The sequence below is a fragment of the Coffea arabica genome, chromosome 6c (genome assembly GCF_036785885.1).
Source record: "Coffea arabica cultivar ET-39 chromosome 6c, Coffea Arabica ET-39 HiFi, whole genome shotgun sequence".
NCBI classification, from domain to species: Eukaryota; Viridiplantae; Streptophyta; class Magnoliopsida; order Gentianales; family Rubiaceae; genus Coffea; species Coffea arabica.
The window spans coordinates 7,597,122-7,613,875 of NC_092320.1; the positions used below are offsets into that span (position 1 = coordinate 7,597,122).

General features: G+C 36.1%; 1 protein-coding gene across 2 annotated transcripts; it reads left to right on the forward strand.

Annotated features, from left to right (window-relative positions):
* Positions 1 to 1,549: 1,549 nt before the first annotated feature.
* LOC113694243 (uncharacterized) lies at positions 1,550 to 13,160 on the forward strand. Of its 2 annotated transcripts, XM_027213126.2 has the most exons (16): positions 1,550 to 1,766; positions 1,950 to 2,123; positions 2,796 to 2,847; positions 3,625 to 3,732; positions 4,231 to 4,315; positions 4,807 to 4,861; positions 5,005 to 5,409; positions 5,814 to 5,894; positions 7,031 to 7,090; positions 7,627 to 7,725; positions 7,831 to 7,941; positions 8,844 to 8,915; positions 9,019 to 9,135; positions 10,282 to 10,431; positions 11,278 to 11,378; positions 12,693 to 13,160. In XM_027213126.2, the coding sequence occupies exons 1-16, from the start codon at positions 1,704 to 1,706 to the stop codon at positions 13,018 to 13,020; spliced, it is 2,061 nt and encodes a 686-aa protein (XP_027068927.1). In that variant the 5' UTR covers positions 1,550 to 1,703; the 3' UTR covers positions 13,021 to 13,160. The 2 variants fall into 2 exon arrangements, with proteins under 2 accessions (XP_027068927.1, XP_027068928.1); XM_027213127.2 differs by lacking the exon at positions 5,814 to 5,894 and having other exon boundaries at positions 1,562 to 1,766.
* The last annotated feature ends 3,594 nt before the right edge of the window (positions 13,161 to 16,754 follow it).

Consider the following 16,754-nt stretch of genomic DNA (forward strand, 5'->3'; position numbering starts at 1 on the left):
AGTACATGTAGATGAACTTCATTAGAAGTTGTTGTGAGGTCTTGGAAACCATTGACGAAAGTAAAACAATTTCTAATGTTTGGTAAGGTTGCACATTAGATTCTAAATTGCTTGTATGGATTATTCTATTACCTACTTAAGTGCACCGGACATTAGCTGGGACTGGTGTCCTTTGGTTTTCAAAAGTTCAAAATTTCAACTTAAAAGCACCTTGAAATAGCGGGTACGTTGGTATGTCGTAGTTTTATGGACTAATTTCATTTTGCAAATTTGTATAAGCTCATTTGAATTGTAAGTTTTTAAAATTTTTGATGAAATATATACAGTAGAGATATATATAAGATAAAAAAATGATTGAAAAATGTACAGAGAACATTTTTCTATAGAAACTAGCAATCTGAACAACACTAATTTTTACTTTATATAATAAACTTTAATTTTGAACATTTTATACCGTTAATATCTCATAGTTGTCCTACTTATGTCCAACAATAACAATAGTAAAACTAATGGAAATGAGAATTGTGCACACAAAATGCTTTTTGCATTATTGATAGGATTCCAAATTGATGGTAAGTATAATTGATAGGATTTCAAGATGGTGGCAATCCAAACAAGGCTATTAATATTTTTTAACTTCTATCATAAGCTTTAAATTTGAATGTTTTACACTGTTAGCATCTTATATCCATTCTATTTATGTCCAACCAATAACAACAGCAAACTAATGAAATTGAAGATCGTGCACACAAAGTTTTTTTTTTTTTTTTTTTATTGATAGGATTCCAAGATGATGGTAAAGTATAAATGCTAATAGATTGAGAAAGAAAGAAAGTTTTGTGATGCCAATACAAGTTGGCTTAATTGCCAAATATGGGATACTTTCTCACAAAAGATCGACATGAACCTCTATAATAGGTCTATCTCAAGACATGCCCTGATTAGACTAGTCAATGGGTCAAGTTCGGGCTGGAATCGAATATTCCGAACCCAAATCTGTTTATTTATTTTTGTTCCGGATTAGACCTGCACACCTAATGAATCTTATATTCGATCTCTCATATTTGGATCCAATCGAGTTCGGAATATACTTGTACCTGAAATTATATATTAATATGTATATATATTTTATAATTACTAATATGTATACATATAATATAATATGTATATATATTTTTTATAACTATTATTCATTTAAACGGATACAGGTAAAATAAAGGTCAGAATCCAATATTTTATATCCGATCCACATTTTTATCAGGGTAAACAGGTTTGGATTCAGGTCCGAATCTAAACCCGAAATGTTGACAGGCCAAAAGTCAGATTCCACTCAAAAGTCAAAACAACCACCGCCCGCGCTCATAGAGTGCCCAAGACTGGTGAGCTGGAGCCGTGCTCATCTAAATTTTTCTTTTCTTTTTCACCAAAATAAAAGTTTCGCAACGCTTGATTGGGACCCAAGTGGTCAAATGACGTTTCACTTCCCAATCCAATCGAACACGTAGACGACACAGCGCAAAATTCCGCTCAAACACCGCCTATAGTCTTCTTCCACATCACCAGTTTGCCCCGCCTCTGCCTGCCTTCCTGTCGAAGGAAAAGTGGGGGATAAAATTCCAGCTCTCTCTCGCGCTCTCTCTCCCCGTTCCTTTATTCTTTCTCGCACACAGACCCCAATAACACAGAGTAAGAATTCCACGGCAATGCATGAAACAGAGGTTAACGATCTCTCCGACGACGCCGATTACGCCGCATCTATGCAACAAGTAAGTTTTCGTTTTCAACAACTTTCTATTTCATTATTGATTGATCATCATTCTCACGGATTGTCGTTCTTTCCATTGTATTTGACTGTCGATTATTTTGAACTAGGTCTAATTGTATTCTTAGGTTATATGCGCAATTTTTTAGAGTTAATTTGGTTGTTTATGTGCGTATGTGAAATTTAGGGTTCGTCAAGCTTTGCTAGGAGTGATAGTGGAAGAAGGAGCTCGTCGGGTGAAACCGACGGTGCTGAGATCGTGTATTTGAAAGATAATGTGACAATTCATCCTACTCAATTTGCGTCCGAGAGGATCCGCGGCCGATTGAAGTTGATTAAGCAAGGGACTGCTCTCTTTATGGTAATACTAATTTGTCAATTTTGAATTGTGGTCATGTGTCGACAGTAATGGTAATTTATTGCTGCTTAATTGCTTTATTCCTAATTTCATCTACATTATATGTTTTGACATTACCTGCTTGTGTTAAATAGCTTGTATTCGTCATGGGGATAAAATGCATATATTGAGTGGAGCTGTGAGACTAAGTTGACTTCCATCAAACGGAAATTAGGGAAAAAAGTGCAAAAAGCTAGAAATTTATTGACACCATACAAAATATTACTTTTAATATTTGAAAGCGTTTTGTCAATTTACCTAGTGGAGGCAATCGAACGTCATGTATTGTAATTGAAGTCACTATAATATCTGAACATTAGTTTTAGTCTTTTTGGCGTCTTTTGATGTGGCATTTAATTTAGCAGGGCTACTGAATTGAAATTGGAACAGCATGTTTCGCTAAAATATGAGTATGATTATACCCCAATCTTAGATTCCAAATGCTAAAGTTTTTGACACTGAGCATGATTTTGAACCTAAGAGATGAAATTAACGTTTCTAATCATATAGAGTTTGTGGATTAAATGTGAAATCATATCAGATGCAGTGTTTTTTGTATCCCATCTCCTATGTATTGTCTACTTTAAGTGGTTGAATCTTTCTATTTTGGTTTTGATGGTGCTTATTACATTTTAGACGTGGATCCCATACAAAGGGCAAAACTCAAATGCAAGGTTGACAGAGAAAGGTACAACTTACTAGTTGGATTATGCATTTTTGCAAGTTCAAATGTATTTCTTGGTAATTAATACAACTTCCCTTCGCTAAGCAGTAATTAACTATTGGAATTATTGACCTGATGATTCTGCACATGTTTCAATCAACCTAACATTAGGATAAAAGAGGAAGTCTCTGCATGTGCTTGTTATTAAATCTATTAAGATCCTGGTATTTTTCAAGGAGTAAATCTTTGATATGCACTGTGAGTACTTAGAAAACTGAACATACCAGTATTCCTGATGACTTAACTGAAATATTGAATAATTGTCAAATTGTATTCAAGTAATGAAGCTTGAGACTCTTTTGCTTGTTTACCTAGTTTGAAGAATGAAAACGTAATTTACTAAAGCATCTTCTCTGCCATAGAACTAGTATAGTGGCTGTGACATGGAAATGTGCCTTATGATCAAGGATGCTATGTGTGTTTAGTCCTGTTGCAACCTAGATAAGAGTTTTGAGTGCACCTAGTCTTGTAACTGATTTTTGTTTGTCCATGTAAAGTTCTCTCTTGGTTGATATACACTTCTAAACATAAAATGTGCAAGCTACTAGAATGCTTTATGGTCAATAATCCTTTTGAGTGATTTTCTCTGAAGCACGTCAATCATCAATTAGGTATTGAAATAGCTTTAGGAAGTATCATGTGGTTGGTTTCTGATAATTCTGAGATGTTTGTATGGATTGTTAGTTTCTTATAGGTTAGTTATTGAATTTCATGGTTTCCATTGATGAATGCCTTCTGCAGATAAGAATCTTTATACTATAAGAGCAGTACCATTCTCGGACATCAAGTCAATTCGCAGGCACAATCCCACAATTGGGTGGCAGTATATTATTGTAGTTTTGACTTCAGGTACGCTAAAAAACTTTGATGTGTCTTTCATCTGGATCAATACTTCCATCTTATATGCGATTACATGGGTTTTAGTTCCTTCAAAAAGTATGGATTCTTTAAATGACTTGACTAAACAAATTAATGGTTTCATATGTAGCAATAGTTGATAGATGTTGAATATTTGTTCTTCCCTCCCTCTCTATGTTACAGATTGTTCTAACGTGGTTCACAGTTGAACTTTCTTATTGGGTCGTCTTCTCTCTCTTTCTTTTTGAGCAAACTAATGTGGTTAATGTTGCCTGCACAATTGTTGCTTACTGCAATTTCATGTTGTTGATAATCTTATTGTTTTAGTACCTCGTATGTTCTAAATTGGTAAATTGGTATGCTACTTGCTCCAAGTGGGTTCTTATTTTAGTGATTTTTCTACTGGTCTTAGTATCAGCTATGTGCCTGCACTTAAAAGGAATTGTTGTGTCGTTTACGTAGTTATTTTGATGGACTTATTATTTTCAGGCCTAGCATTTCCTCCTCTTTACTTCTATAATGGTGGTGTTAGAGAGTTTCTTGCAACAGTTAAGCAACATTCTTTTCTTGTGAGGTAGGTACTCTTTCTTTATGACTGGTCTGGTAATTTTCTTTTCTTTAAAGCAATCTTCTATTCCCTTGATTATGGTCACTTGCTGCAACTAAGTGGTTCCAAATTCAATTCACAAAGTGCTCTATAAAGCAGCCATTCTGCTTGATAGATGGGAGTGAAGTTACATTGGCCTTTGGTTCCTTTTTCTTTCTCTTCTATTTCAATCTTTGCTGGCAGAGCAGAAAGAAGTAAAAAAATAATAATAAAAGCTAACTGGTAGTGTTCGCCTTAAATGAGCTCCTTTAAATAATAGCAAAGAACATTATAAAGATACTTGAAGGTTGTAACAGCCTCAGTGATTGACTTGTTGATGATGTAACCACTTTCTGTTATGGTCTACAGTGACCCCATTCTGATTTTGGAGATTGCAACTGGATTACTTTCAAGTTTTTCTTGGAAAGCTTTTACTGTTTGAACTTGACTAGATTCTTAGAAGATATTTGCTTTTCCAGGTCAGCGGAAGATGCAAATGTGTTTGTTGTGAATGATTTTCAGGATCCCCTTCAGGTGCACTTCATTTCAAGCAACTTCTTTTGCTTGCAAATAGAAAATTCTTGTCTTATTTTTAATTTCTTGAGATGAATTTTATCACTAATAGCCTATTTGAACAATTAATCTTACAATAATATAGTCAACATTCTTTTATTCAGAGAACTTTATCTTCCTTGGAGCTACCCAGGGCTGTTTCTGTGTTAAATAGTCCATCAACTTCTGTCACGTCTAATGAATCTCCAGCAAGTGGAAATCAAGAGAAGACTGACGGGAGTGCTTTTGATAGCATCTCTAGTGGTGTCCGTCAGAATGGGAGGCAGCGGCAGAAGACTAATGATCCTGCTCGAGATCTTTCAATCCAGGTTCTGGAAAAATTCTCTCTCGTGACCAGATTTGCCCGTGAAACAACATCACAACTATTTCGAGAAGCACATATGGATGGCTATGTTGCTAATGAGAGGAGGAAACAAGATCAATCTTTGGTTGATTACCCTCAAATTCCAGCATCTAATGACTCCCCAAAGGTTCCTGATGAAGTCCCTGTAGTGTCAGACTCTCTGGAGGTGTTCTGTCTACTTTTCCCTATCTGCTTCAGTACTGTTTAAAGAATTCTCAATTTGTTGTCCAAGAATCATTATTGAAGTAAAATACCATAGGCACCATTGGTTTTTGTTCCGGAGTTGATAGAATATAATGATTGGAGGAGGGAGGAAGGTATATAATGGATATATTCTGGTTTCTCTAGCCAAACAAGTTGCTCAATCCTAGATCTTAGAAGCTTCTGTTGAGGAATTTATGTGGCTGTTTGCATGTTGACCAATGATTTTTAAAGACTCAAATGCTCGGTTGCCTAATGTATTTGAAGTTTAAGGTGTATTACGAGTGTGATCCAGAAGTACATTGTTCCGATTAGTGTAAACTTCCACGCCCGGACTGTCTGATGCAGGCCTTTGTCCATTTTAAACAGAAAACTTCACATAGGAATGAAAATCGTGATGAAGAAGCTGCCACAAATGTCGGAGTTTTTGAGCTTGTCAATTGTAAGGAGGTACAACAAGGAGCCCTTGGTTTTATTGAAAGTTCTGTGTGCTTTTTTACCTTGTTGGGTTACCTCCTCCTTATAGTTGGACTTAATTGTTGAGTTTTTTAGTTTAAGTTGTGTACACAATAATTCTAGAATGTGCCAAGGGTTTGGGGTACTTTTGCCACATTTTTATCATCTACGGGCTGATGGGATGGAGTTTAATTTCCATTCCCTTCTGAAGTGGATCACTTCTTAGGGTTTTCAGTTACGCATAGAATACTCACAAGTCCTTTGTGTGGAGGTTTCTGAACCAGTTTGGGGTTCCTGAACTGTTTGCATCACAATAGTCTAGCAGTAAAATTTGATATCATCTTGTATCTGTGCAGCTGTAAAGCTGTTAAGTGTTCTACATGAACCTTCACATCCATGTGCTAAAAACATGCAGTTGGAGTATTACAAGCAAGTACTGTGAGGAAAGGGGCAAGTTGGAGGATGAGAAAAATGAAGTTTCTCAATGCCAAATCTTCAGAAGATACTGTTTCCCATGTCTTACAATCACAAGAAAATTTGGATGGTCCTCATGAATGGATGAAAGGAAGCAGTCGCTGAATTTTAGTCTTGATTATATGGACTAATTTGGCATTTATCAATACCTAAAAGCATTGTTCTTGTTTCTTTGAGTGAGCCATCCTTTTTATGAGCTTCAAAGGGCTGGGACTCTCAAAAAGTTTAATGATAGCAGGCATTGCTCATACACATGGCTCTTCATTTTGGAACACAAAAAGGCTGGAATTTAAAGGAGAGAGATGATGTTGTTTAGCGTACGATGACTTTTGAAGGAGTAGGGCTTTCCTAGAGTAAATGGAATGTACTGTTTACAGAGTTTGGATGCCAAATGTAGTATTATGATGGTTAAAAACTATCTAAGATTGTCTTTATGACAGCATTGTTATCATGATTTAAGAGTGATAGGATCTTCCTTTTAAGCTTTATGTTTACTTCTTCTGTTGATAATTTTGTACCTTACGTAATGATTTATGAGCATTGCCTCTATTGATTTACATGTTTTGACACCAATTAGTGGTATTATGAACGTCAATTTGTAGTAAGTTTAAATTTCCTTGGACTGTAATTTCTAAATAACAAATTTCTTCTGGCAGTTAGACAAATTGTCACTAGTTTGGGGAAAACCACGTCAGCCTCCTTTGGGACCCGAAGAGGTGAGGTTTTGCTTTATGCTTCCACTAGTTGTTGTTTGCATTATCTTTAGGGCGCTTATGATATAACATGTCTTTTCTGAAACCACCTTGAAGTCCTTCGTTTTGCTGGTAATCTGGAAAACCATCACTTGAACATGCATGCGTAAGAATCTGCCTTCATTGATGAAGAACTTAATGATTTACCTACTTTCATCAACTTCAGTAGGCTTTCTGGCAGATATTATTGGTCATCAGTAATAGATACTGAGAGAGATGTTATGTTCAAGTTATTCTGTGGCTATTGATTAGTGGTTTTCTTGTCTAGTGTTTCTATTGAATTGTGCTTTGATTTCCTCCACTGCACCTTCTCTTTTAATAGTGAACAAAGTCCTTTTGTTCAACTTTTGGCTCATTTCTTACTGATAAGTCCTTTTCTGCATTTAGTTTTGTATATGCAATGCTTGTATGATCTTTCAACATAGTTTCCAGCATACAACTTTGTGGATGACCTCCTTGGTTCAGATTGTGGGTTCTTAATTTTTTAAGTATACTTGCAGTGGGCAACTTTTTTGGATTCTGAGGGGCGAGTGATGGATGAAAAAGCATTGAAGAAAAGAATCTTTTATGGTGGAGTGGAGCATAGTTTGCGGAAAGAGGTCTGTATAGAAAACCAGAGCTATCCATTGAATTATCAATTCTCATTTTGTAGATTGATTAGTCAAAACAGGATGGGAAGTTAACTTTATTTCTCATGATTTCAGCTCTGGCCATGCTTGTTGGAGTACCATGCATATGATTCAACATATGCAGAGAGGGAATATCTTGTGTCGGTTAAGAAGTTGGAGTATGAGACTCTAAAAAACCAATGGCAGGTTTGCAAATCATTTAATCTACTGATGAAGTTGGGGGCCTTGGATCAGAAAATGTTTTGAATACTAAGTGGTTACGTTTTAACGTTAAACTCTTATCTTTTCTGTTCATAACCTATGCTTTTCTGTTCTCTTTGGTTTCTTATTTTACAACTTTTTTTTTTTTCCCCCTACACCTGCTACTGCTCCCGGGAAAAAGATCTGTAATTGTTATTGAGAAGTTCCAGTAAATCAATAAATCCTGATAAAACCTTTAACAGCCTTCTTCATAAGTGATTTCAGAGTTATAGTTGTTTGGTGAAATTTGATCAACTTGGGTAAATACCTAAATTATGGGACTGTTAAAAAGTTTTGCAACTCAGAAAAGTTTGAATCTTATATTGATTCATTCCTTAGGTTCTGTTCTGGAAGATATACCTCCAACCTTATCTAAAACTTTGATTTAATAAAGCAGCTCGAAATCCACATTGAAAAATTCTCTGTTCCCATGTATTTGGTTGAAGAGAGAAATGGGTCATTAGAGAATACATAGTGAAAGGAAACTGCATACTTGTGCCAGAGAAAGGGTAAACTGAGTAGCGAGTACTATATTTTCAGGTGATGTGTATTGCTTGTGATGTCAATACATCAGGTATATATTTCAAAACTCTTGTGCTATTGTGATCAAATGTTATTGTGGAGTATTACTAGATAGAAGAACACCCATACAAATTGATCCAAAACATTGCATCTGTTAGGTTTATGCTTGTATCCAACAGAGTGATAGGGAAGAATTCCATTTCTGTTTACAAGGTGTCCATTTGATTTCTGTTATCTCTTGAAACTTAATACTCACATAATGTTCAAGAATCTGGGCTGGTACGTATCACAGGAAAATCTGATGTTTGCCGGATTTTCCTATGTAGAGCATATCACCTGCGCAGGCAAGAAAATTTACAAAATTTAGGGAGAGGAAAGGCCTCATTGAGAAAGATGTGGTATGCTTGATCTTGTTCTTTTGCTTGTCATAAATTTTTGCAGTCAGTGTTAGTAAGCAACTATCGCATGTTACCTCTAATCATCTCATCCTTTGCTTTAAAGGTGAGGACTGACAGGTCACTTCCATTCTATGATGGCGATGACAATCCAAATGTGAATCTTTTACATGACATTCTGCTCACTTACTCATTCTACAACTTTGATCTTGGGTACTGTCAGGTAGTTTATCTGTTTCTGCTTCAATCAGTTTTGTTGGTGCGACTTATGGTTTAATAGATAGCTCTAGGTCTTCTAATAATAGGTTTCTTCAACTAAACAATCCATATACCTGATTTATATATTTTTTATATGCTGCTCACTTATTCTACAACTTTGATCGTGACAACAGACAGGTAGATAAACAGTTTTTGCTTCAATTGATTTTGTTGGTGCAACCTCGTGGATTGAGATAGCTGGAGGACTTTTAACAATAGCTTTGTGCATTTAATGTGTCTTACACCCAATTTATAGATTATGTAACAACATTGAACAACAAAATTGAACACACAACAGAAATTCTTTTCCTTAGTTTTGCAACTTGAAGATATCCCAAGTGTTTTTGCGATGTGTACTGCTGTAGGATAACTTTCTTGCAGTCCAAGGATTGCATGGATCTTAAGAACATCTTTTTTTGACACCTTCTTTACCATTTGCTGATCAGTTAGATGAAAAATCTGGATACTGCTAAAGGGTTCGTTGGATTTTAAGATATGAGTTTTGTTCTATATTACCTGAAAAAGAGCATGCATCAAATCGAAAGTAGAAGAAACTACTAATCCTTTTAATATTACAGTATCTTAAAATAATCTACCAAATTCTATTGGGATTGAAATTTAAGTGGGATTTCTAATCGTTCAGCATGTGGGATTGCAAAATCCCCCCGGAATAATGTCATTTAAAATTCTTGTGCTTGTCCATTAGTACTTAACCTTTCTTTCAAGGACTTTTGAAAGAAATCCTGTCTCAAGAGGAATACTTGTATTTGGAAAGCTAAGATTTCAATTTGTCATTCTAAAATTCTATTGACTTATTATTGGGGTAAAAAGAACAGACTGTAAATTTTATAATGCCACTGCAATCGATTCATCTCTAAATTCTCACACAGATTGTTTACATTCTTCACAAATTGTGATCAGAGATTGGTGTTTCATAATGAAAATTTTATTCTCCATTTCAGTAGTGTAATCTTTAGCATTATTATTAGATCAGGAGTTTTCTTGGGTTTAGTATGTTTAGTTTGAAGAGAGTAGTGGTCTTATAAGAAATGGCAGCTAGTCGACTTGTTTATGTCATTACTTATGTTTTTTTACTCTCTTGATCTTATAGGGTATGAGTGATCTTCTTTCTCCAATATTATTTGTAATGAAAGATGAATCAGAATCATTCTGGTGCTTTGTTTCGCTAATGGATCGCCTTGGACCGAATTTCAATCGTGACCAAAATGGGATGCATTCTCAACTTTTTGCTTTGTCAAAGGTACTCCCACACTATCTCTGTGTTTTGTTCATGCACGCCAATTGATGAATTTTGTAATTTAGTAGTAGTCACTGTGATTCAGCAAACCAGAAGAGTGGTTTTGAGTGCTTTTTGTTTCCCATTCAGTTTGTTGATAGAGGATCAGTTGTAATTCAAATTGCTAGATGCTTGAAAGATGTGTGCTGCTTGATGGATTATCTGTCAAAAATAGCAACTGAGTTTAGCAAATGGAACTTGAAGCATGTAACGTGTACAGCTTAGTGAGTATGTTGTTGCTCTGCTACGTGTCTTCGAGGAAAATAAATTGTGGGAAAACAGTTGTCTATAGTGAACTTAAAATTATGACCATACATTCGATAACGGCAGAATGTTTGTCATGCGCTTCTTAACACTATAAATGATTCTAGTAATGGAGCCAGTAATTTTCTTGGCTTTAATGATGCATTCATATATTAACACAACAAAAAAGCATTGTCTCAAAGTTATTGAGGACACTTCAAAACCTTGTATGAACACTATTCAGATGGAAGTTGTTTTGCACTAGAATGCTGTATATATTTTTTGACCATTTTTCTGGGGTGACCATGAATTGGAAATCTTAAGCTGAAAATAATCATGTTTTTAGAATTCCTTTTTAGGGGAGCCAGGTATTACCATCTCAAGACTGATTAGTTATTTGCTTAAAGAATATTGTTTTTTCGTTAAAATGAAAATCAATTATAGGTTGATATTCTGGGTGTAGCTTAACTATAATCCTGTTGCTTTGTTGCTAATGAGGATTTTGTCAAGACATTTAATGAAGTCTCTTTCAAGATATTGATGAATATTTGTATTATGTCATGGCAGTTGGTGGAGATACTGGACAGCCCATTGCACAATTATTTCAACCAGAATGATTGCTTGAATTATTTCTTCTGTTTCCGTTGGATACTTATACAATTCAAAAGGCAAGTTAGACTTTTTTTGTTAATTTGTACATACGCTAAATTTTCTTCATCTACTGTTCTCTGCTATCTAAATTTGGTTCCTTTGTAATTTAATTTGCTATTATGACAGTTGACGGTGTCTGGTCCTATGTACCTATAGGGCATCCCTTTATTTCCTATAGTTCATATTTGAGTAAATTATGTAGCAGCTACCTTTAAACACAATGAGGATTCTTAAATTATGTAGCAGCTACCTTTAAACACAATGAGGATTCTTTACTCCCTTTTTGAGTTCAAAATATCAACTGGGTTCCGAAAATCTAGGGGATGAAGATGGTAAAATTTCAACAACTGATTGAATTAGGAAGGCAAACACTAGTGGCCTATTATACGTGTCGTGTCATGCACAATTGATGCATTGCTTGCAGAGCTTCAACTATAGTTACAAACTTTGGGGATTAGGCATTAAATTCTCCTTTGCATCTTTTAACAGTACTGGATATATGTGATTATCTGCTCACTCACTTATCGGGAATACATGGGTAGATGTTTTAAGGGCCACTTATTCATGAAACAACAGCTTGAATAGATTTGAAATGCTTGATGAAGACTAAAATGGGAAGCTAATTGTCTGACTCACTTATCTTTGCATGAGGTAGTTGTTGGTTAGTGTTTCTTCCTGCTTGAAACTTCCATTGCTGGTTCTGTTTTATGTTTGAGGTAGGGAGTTTTTGCTCAATTCAGTTGATGGAGGTGCTGCCTGCAAATGGCTAAATATTGTACAACCAGAACAATTATGTGCATGCTTGTACTATGCTTGCATTGTAGTGTACTTAAACTTGGCATGAGAACGAAAATTGATTGAATTAGCTGGAAGTGAAGCTATAATCTTATGTCCATTCAAAGCGCTTTGTATCTCTCGACTGCTTTCTTAATAATGGGTTTGGAATTAATCTGTTTTTAAAAGGCTTGGAATTTGTGATGTGACAAAAATATAAGATAGGAGGAAGTCTTCATGCTTTACTTTTGCATAATTGTGAAATTTAGATTCTGCTGTCCCATTTAAGGGATTACTTTTCTTCCTTCTTGTGGTGGAGCTGTTTGTTAAATATGTATTATGTGAAAATTTAATGTCTCTGTATTGGTAGACAATGGGTAACACGGAAACAGCTGCCAGTAGGGGATATATAACTTGATAGACCTATCACCTTTTGAAGTTTTAGTCTGTTATATCATTTGTTCTTTAGATTATGGATAACCTGATGATTTTGCCTATGAACATTGTAGATCTTGAGTTTTATGTATGTTGTGGCTGATAACTTGTGTCTGCTGCAGAGAACTTGAATATGAGAAAACAATGCGCTTATGGGAAGTATTGTGGACTCACTATCTGAGCGAGCATTTGCACCTTTATGTTTGTGTTGCAATCCTGAAAAGATACCGCAGCAAGATAATGGGAGAGCAGATGGATTTTGATACACTACTCAAATTCATTAACGAGCTGAGTGGTCACATTGACCTTGATGCTATCCTCAGGGATGCGGAGGCTTTATGTCTCTGCGCTGGGGAAAATGGGGCAGCTTGCATTCCCCCTGGAACTCCACCTTCCTTGCCTGTTGAGGAGGCGTCTATGTACCCTCAACAGGATGATGATATATTGTAAATATGCTTTCTTTTGTATCTTACTTCATTACTTGCAGTGGAGACAAAAATTTTATATGTTAAATAACGTGTTAAATACAGTGTATATATTGATAACTCAAGCGAAAAAAAAAAAAGGAAATTAATCTCCTTTATCTGCCATTACTATAAGGGTAAATTTTTTATACACTGACAGTGTATATATTAGCGGATCTAGATGCATGGCACATATTCAAAATTTGATGTTTAAATTCAAATTCAGATGGCGTAACATTCATCCAATTTCGTCAATACACTGACAGTAGCAGGCTTTTTGTCCTTTGTAAGTAGCGGGCTTTTTGTTTGATGCTTTGGCGGGGGTGGAACAGTAGATGTACAAGAACCATCTGTTGACGGATGCCATACTGATTAGATTAATTGACTCCTTATTGGAAATTGGATAGACCAACTGCTATACTATTTTGTGAGCAAGTAGATGGAATCAGATAGTATATTAAAAAAAATATGATTAATTTACTCGCACATTTGTTAAATGAAGAGCCAACACGAAGAGAATTTGCAATGACTTTTCAACCAATCTTCTGTTAAAAACGTGTTACCGAAATTAAGGAATGATTGGAAAGACGTCGTCATATGCTTGCCAAAAGAGTAAAACACAGAGACGAGAGATAAAAATGTTTTCAGCTTCTCACAGTTCCAGAATCCGTATAAACTTTATAGCTTCTGGTTTTACATTTGCACCTCCTATTTCTATTTGTAGGAAAAGAAATAAGAGAAAACCTTATATTTCAGCTTTGAATGGACCAACAGTGAGCCATATTTTGCTAATGTGGAATCCATCTCCTTGAACGAAGGAACAGGCAAACGATTGACCTTAGCTTAGTGACTACCACCAAAGCCTCAAGGCTTGGTGAGGTGGGAGGTCAAAATTCTAACTCTGTCTTTCACCGTTTGCCACTAAATGTGACAGGCCACTTCAAGTAGTTACCTGCACTCTGCACTTATGCACTCGTCTGAACCGGTGCACATCTAGCCAAAAAAAATAAGGAACAAGGGAACGGGCCCATCAAAATAGCCAGCATACAAGTTCAAGTTCAAGAGCATAAAGGTTCGGCTCATGACTTGGTTATTGGGGGGGGGGGGGGGGAGACTATTATGCTAGCACAAGTTTTTATTGTGATATGGCAACGGGCAACAATGCCAAGTGTTGATGAATCATAATCCCGATGCCATTAAATGAACTTACTGGGCCTTCCCACTCCATCGGGAACGGGTCAAAAATGTTTTTCAGTTGCCAGATCAGATGACATATGCTGCAAACTAGTAGGAGTATTTCTTTCGCCAGTAAAGCAACTAGATTGACACTGGAGCAGTTTACAGATCGTACAATCGAAGTATATAATATATAACTGCAGAGGCTTGGGGGTGACCAGAAGAAGCCAGTGGTGGACAAATTTGCCAGTCTGACTCCCAGTTATGAGCAATGCCCGTCTCCTCTGGATCCTCAACTCCATAAGCCTTCCAAGCTTTAAATGTCCAATAGGTTCACAGATTCATGTCTGACACCCAAGTTCCTTGTTTGGAAGGGTGGGTTTGGGGGGCGGCGGCTGCTGCTGTTTCTTTAGAAGTGTAAGCAGGGCTTGTCTGGGCTTGATTTGGATTTAGTGAATCACGAGTACTTGACCCAGTAGTCATGTCAATTAAAAGCTTTGCTGCCAAATTCAACTGTCAATGTTTTGTGTCCGACGCACACACCAGACCGTTGTGTAAACTCAGGCAAAGCACTTCGTACTTCTCTGTTAATAGGATGTAATGATCATTCATCCCTGTTGTTTTTCTTCGATTGCAGTCTTTACAAGTGTCTAACCATATATTTTCATAAATTCAACCAGAAGGAAAGAAAGAACACGTCATATAGGATCAACATCAAACAGACGAACAGGAAACGATAAACTGCATTGAAATCTCCTGAGGTTTTGTAATTTCCTTTTTTATGTAATTTCAAACAATTCAAAAAGAGATCCCTAGAGGAGGCTAGAGGTGACAAATCTGATAAAGGAGCAGTAGAGTGTAATTTACCACAAAAAGAACAAAAACAGACGGAAAAATCCAATCTAAGTTCCGTCTCGCATTCCCATCCTACTGTGGATGCTGCTTTATTTGGACACCATTTGACCACAAAAAGCTAAACAAGCAGATTATTATCGCACAAAAGGAATGTCTATGTAGATTAAGTTTATTTTTTTTTTCGTTTTTTTTCTATTTGTCATTAAGCTTCTTTAGGCCGAATTATTTGAGTATTACAAGCAAATCCTCCAAATTAATCCGAAGTCTGGAAAAAACAGCAGCCATAAATTGTAGCTTAACTCGCTAGCAGCCGTCCAGTGGTTGGAAGAAATCCAATGAGCCAAACAGTTGTTGACAAATGGTCACTCCGTTGCCAATGGTCAATAGTCAACGCAGCCAGTTGGCCCCTAGAATCCAGCAAGCCGCCAACCATTCTATTTCTATGCCAATACAACCAAATAAACTGCCATTCTGTTTTGCAGACGCTGAGTTCATATCTGCTTTATATATATATATATATATATATATATATATATAGACACACACGCACACACAATTTTGAAATATGCGAACAAGTCCTCAGGCCAGGGAACTTAATAATTATTTTCTCTGTCTCGTATCTTCTTGTTGGCTACTTTGAAATCAGGCATGGTGGAAATGTTGGACAGTTGAAAACAGAGGGATGGTCACATTTTGTTTCCAGCAGAAGGGTTGTCTTCATATCAGAATCGTATGGCTGGCTGTACATGTCCATTAGTTTTTGACAAAGACGAATGTATTTGTACTTTTTCATTTTCTCACACTCACTTTAAGATATTGTAGCTCTTCGAAAAAAGATGGGACAAATAGGCAATAGTGGCATGCATGAACAAGCACGCACTTACAATACTAGGGGACCTTTCTTCTTTGGAAACGGAATCCCAATTCCCAGCTGAGGTTGGGGGGACCTGTTTGAAGGATAGGAGTATATTTGAGACTGACTCTTGAAAAGGAGACCACATATATACATGCTTGTGCCCACAATAATAATATATATTTTTACCTAATTTGACCATTTGATCAGATTTCTTGAAATACCATAGCCACTCATTAATTTAAACAAGACAAATTAACAATAATGGGTGTAAAATCTTGCAGCCAGATTTCTTCAACATGGTGCCTACAAAATCCCACTTGTTTAAACCACTAGAGCATCAGAATATGATATTATGAGGACCAGCTTCAGCAATCAAAGTGGTCCAAACAATAAAAATGTCTTGGTGGTCCTTTATCTGTCCGGTTTATCGAGTGTCTATATATGTGACTGACACTTGTGTTGAGTCATAATCCAGAATGCTCGTGATTCGTTGCAATGCCTCCATTTATAATCACAATAACTGTTTAGGGTCTCAAGCATTTGAGAGTCGGATGACCCGATTCTTTGAACAAATGTGTAATACCTCAATATATATAGATCTAATGAAAGAAGTCCTCTAACAATAATATTCATTCAGGCAAGGGCCATTTGCTCTTTGGGGTATATATATATATATATATATAGCAGTACACCAATTAATTTTTGCATCAAAGGATCAACAGGTGGGCTCTCTCTGGATACAAATAAACGGACAGCTTATTGATGTTTATTGGTTGTTGGAATTATATATTGAGGCATGCGTCTTTTAAATGTCATACTGGTATATATATATA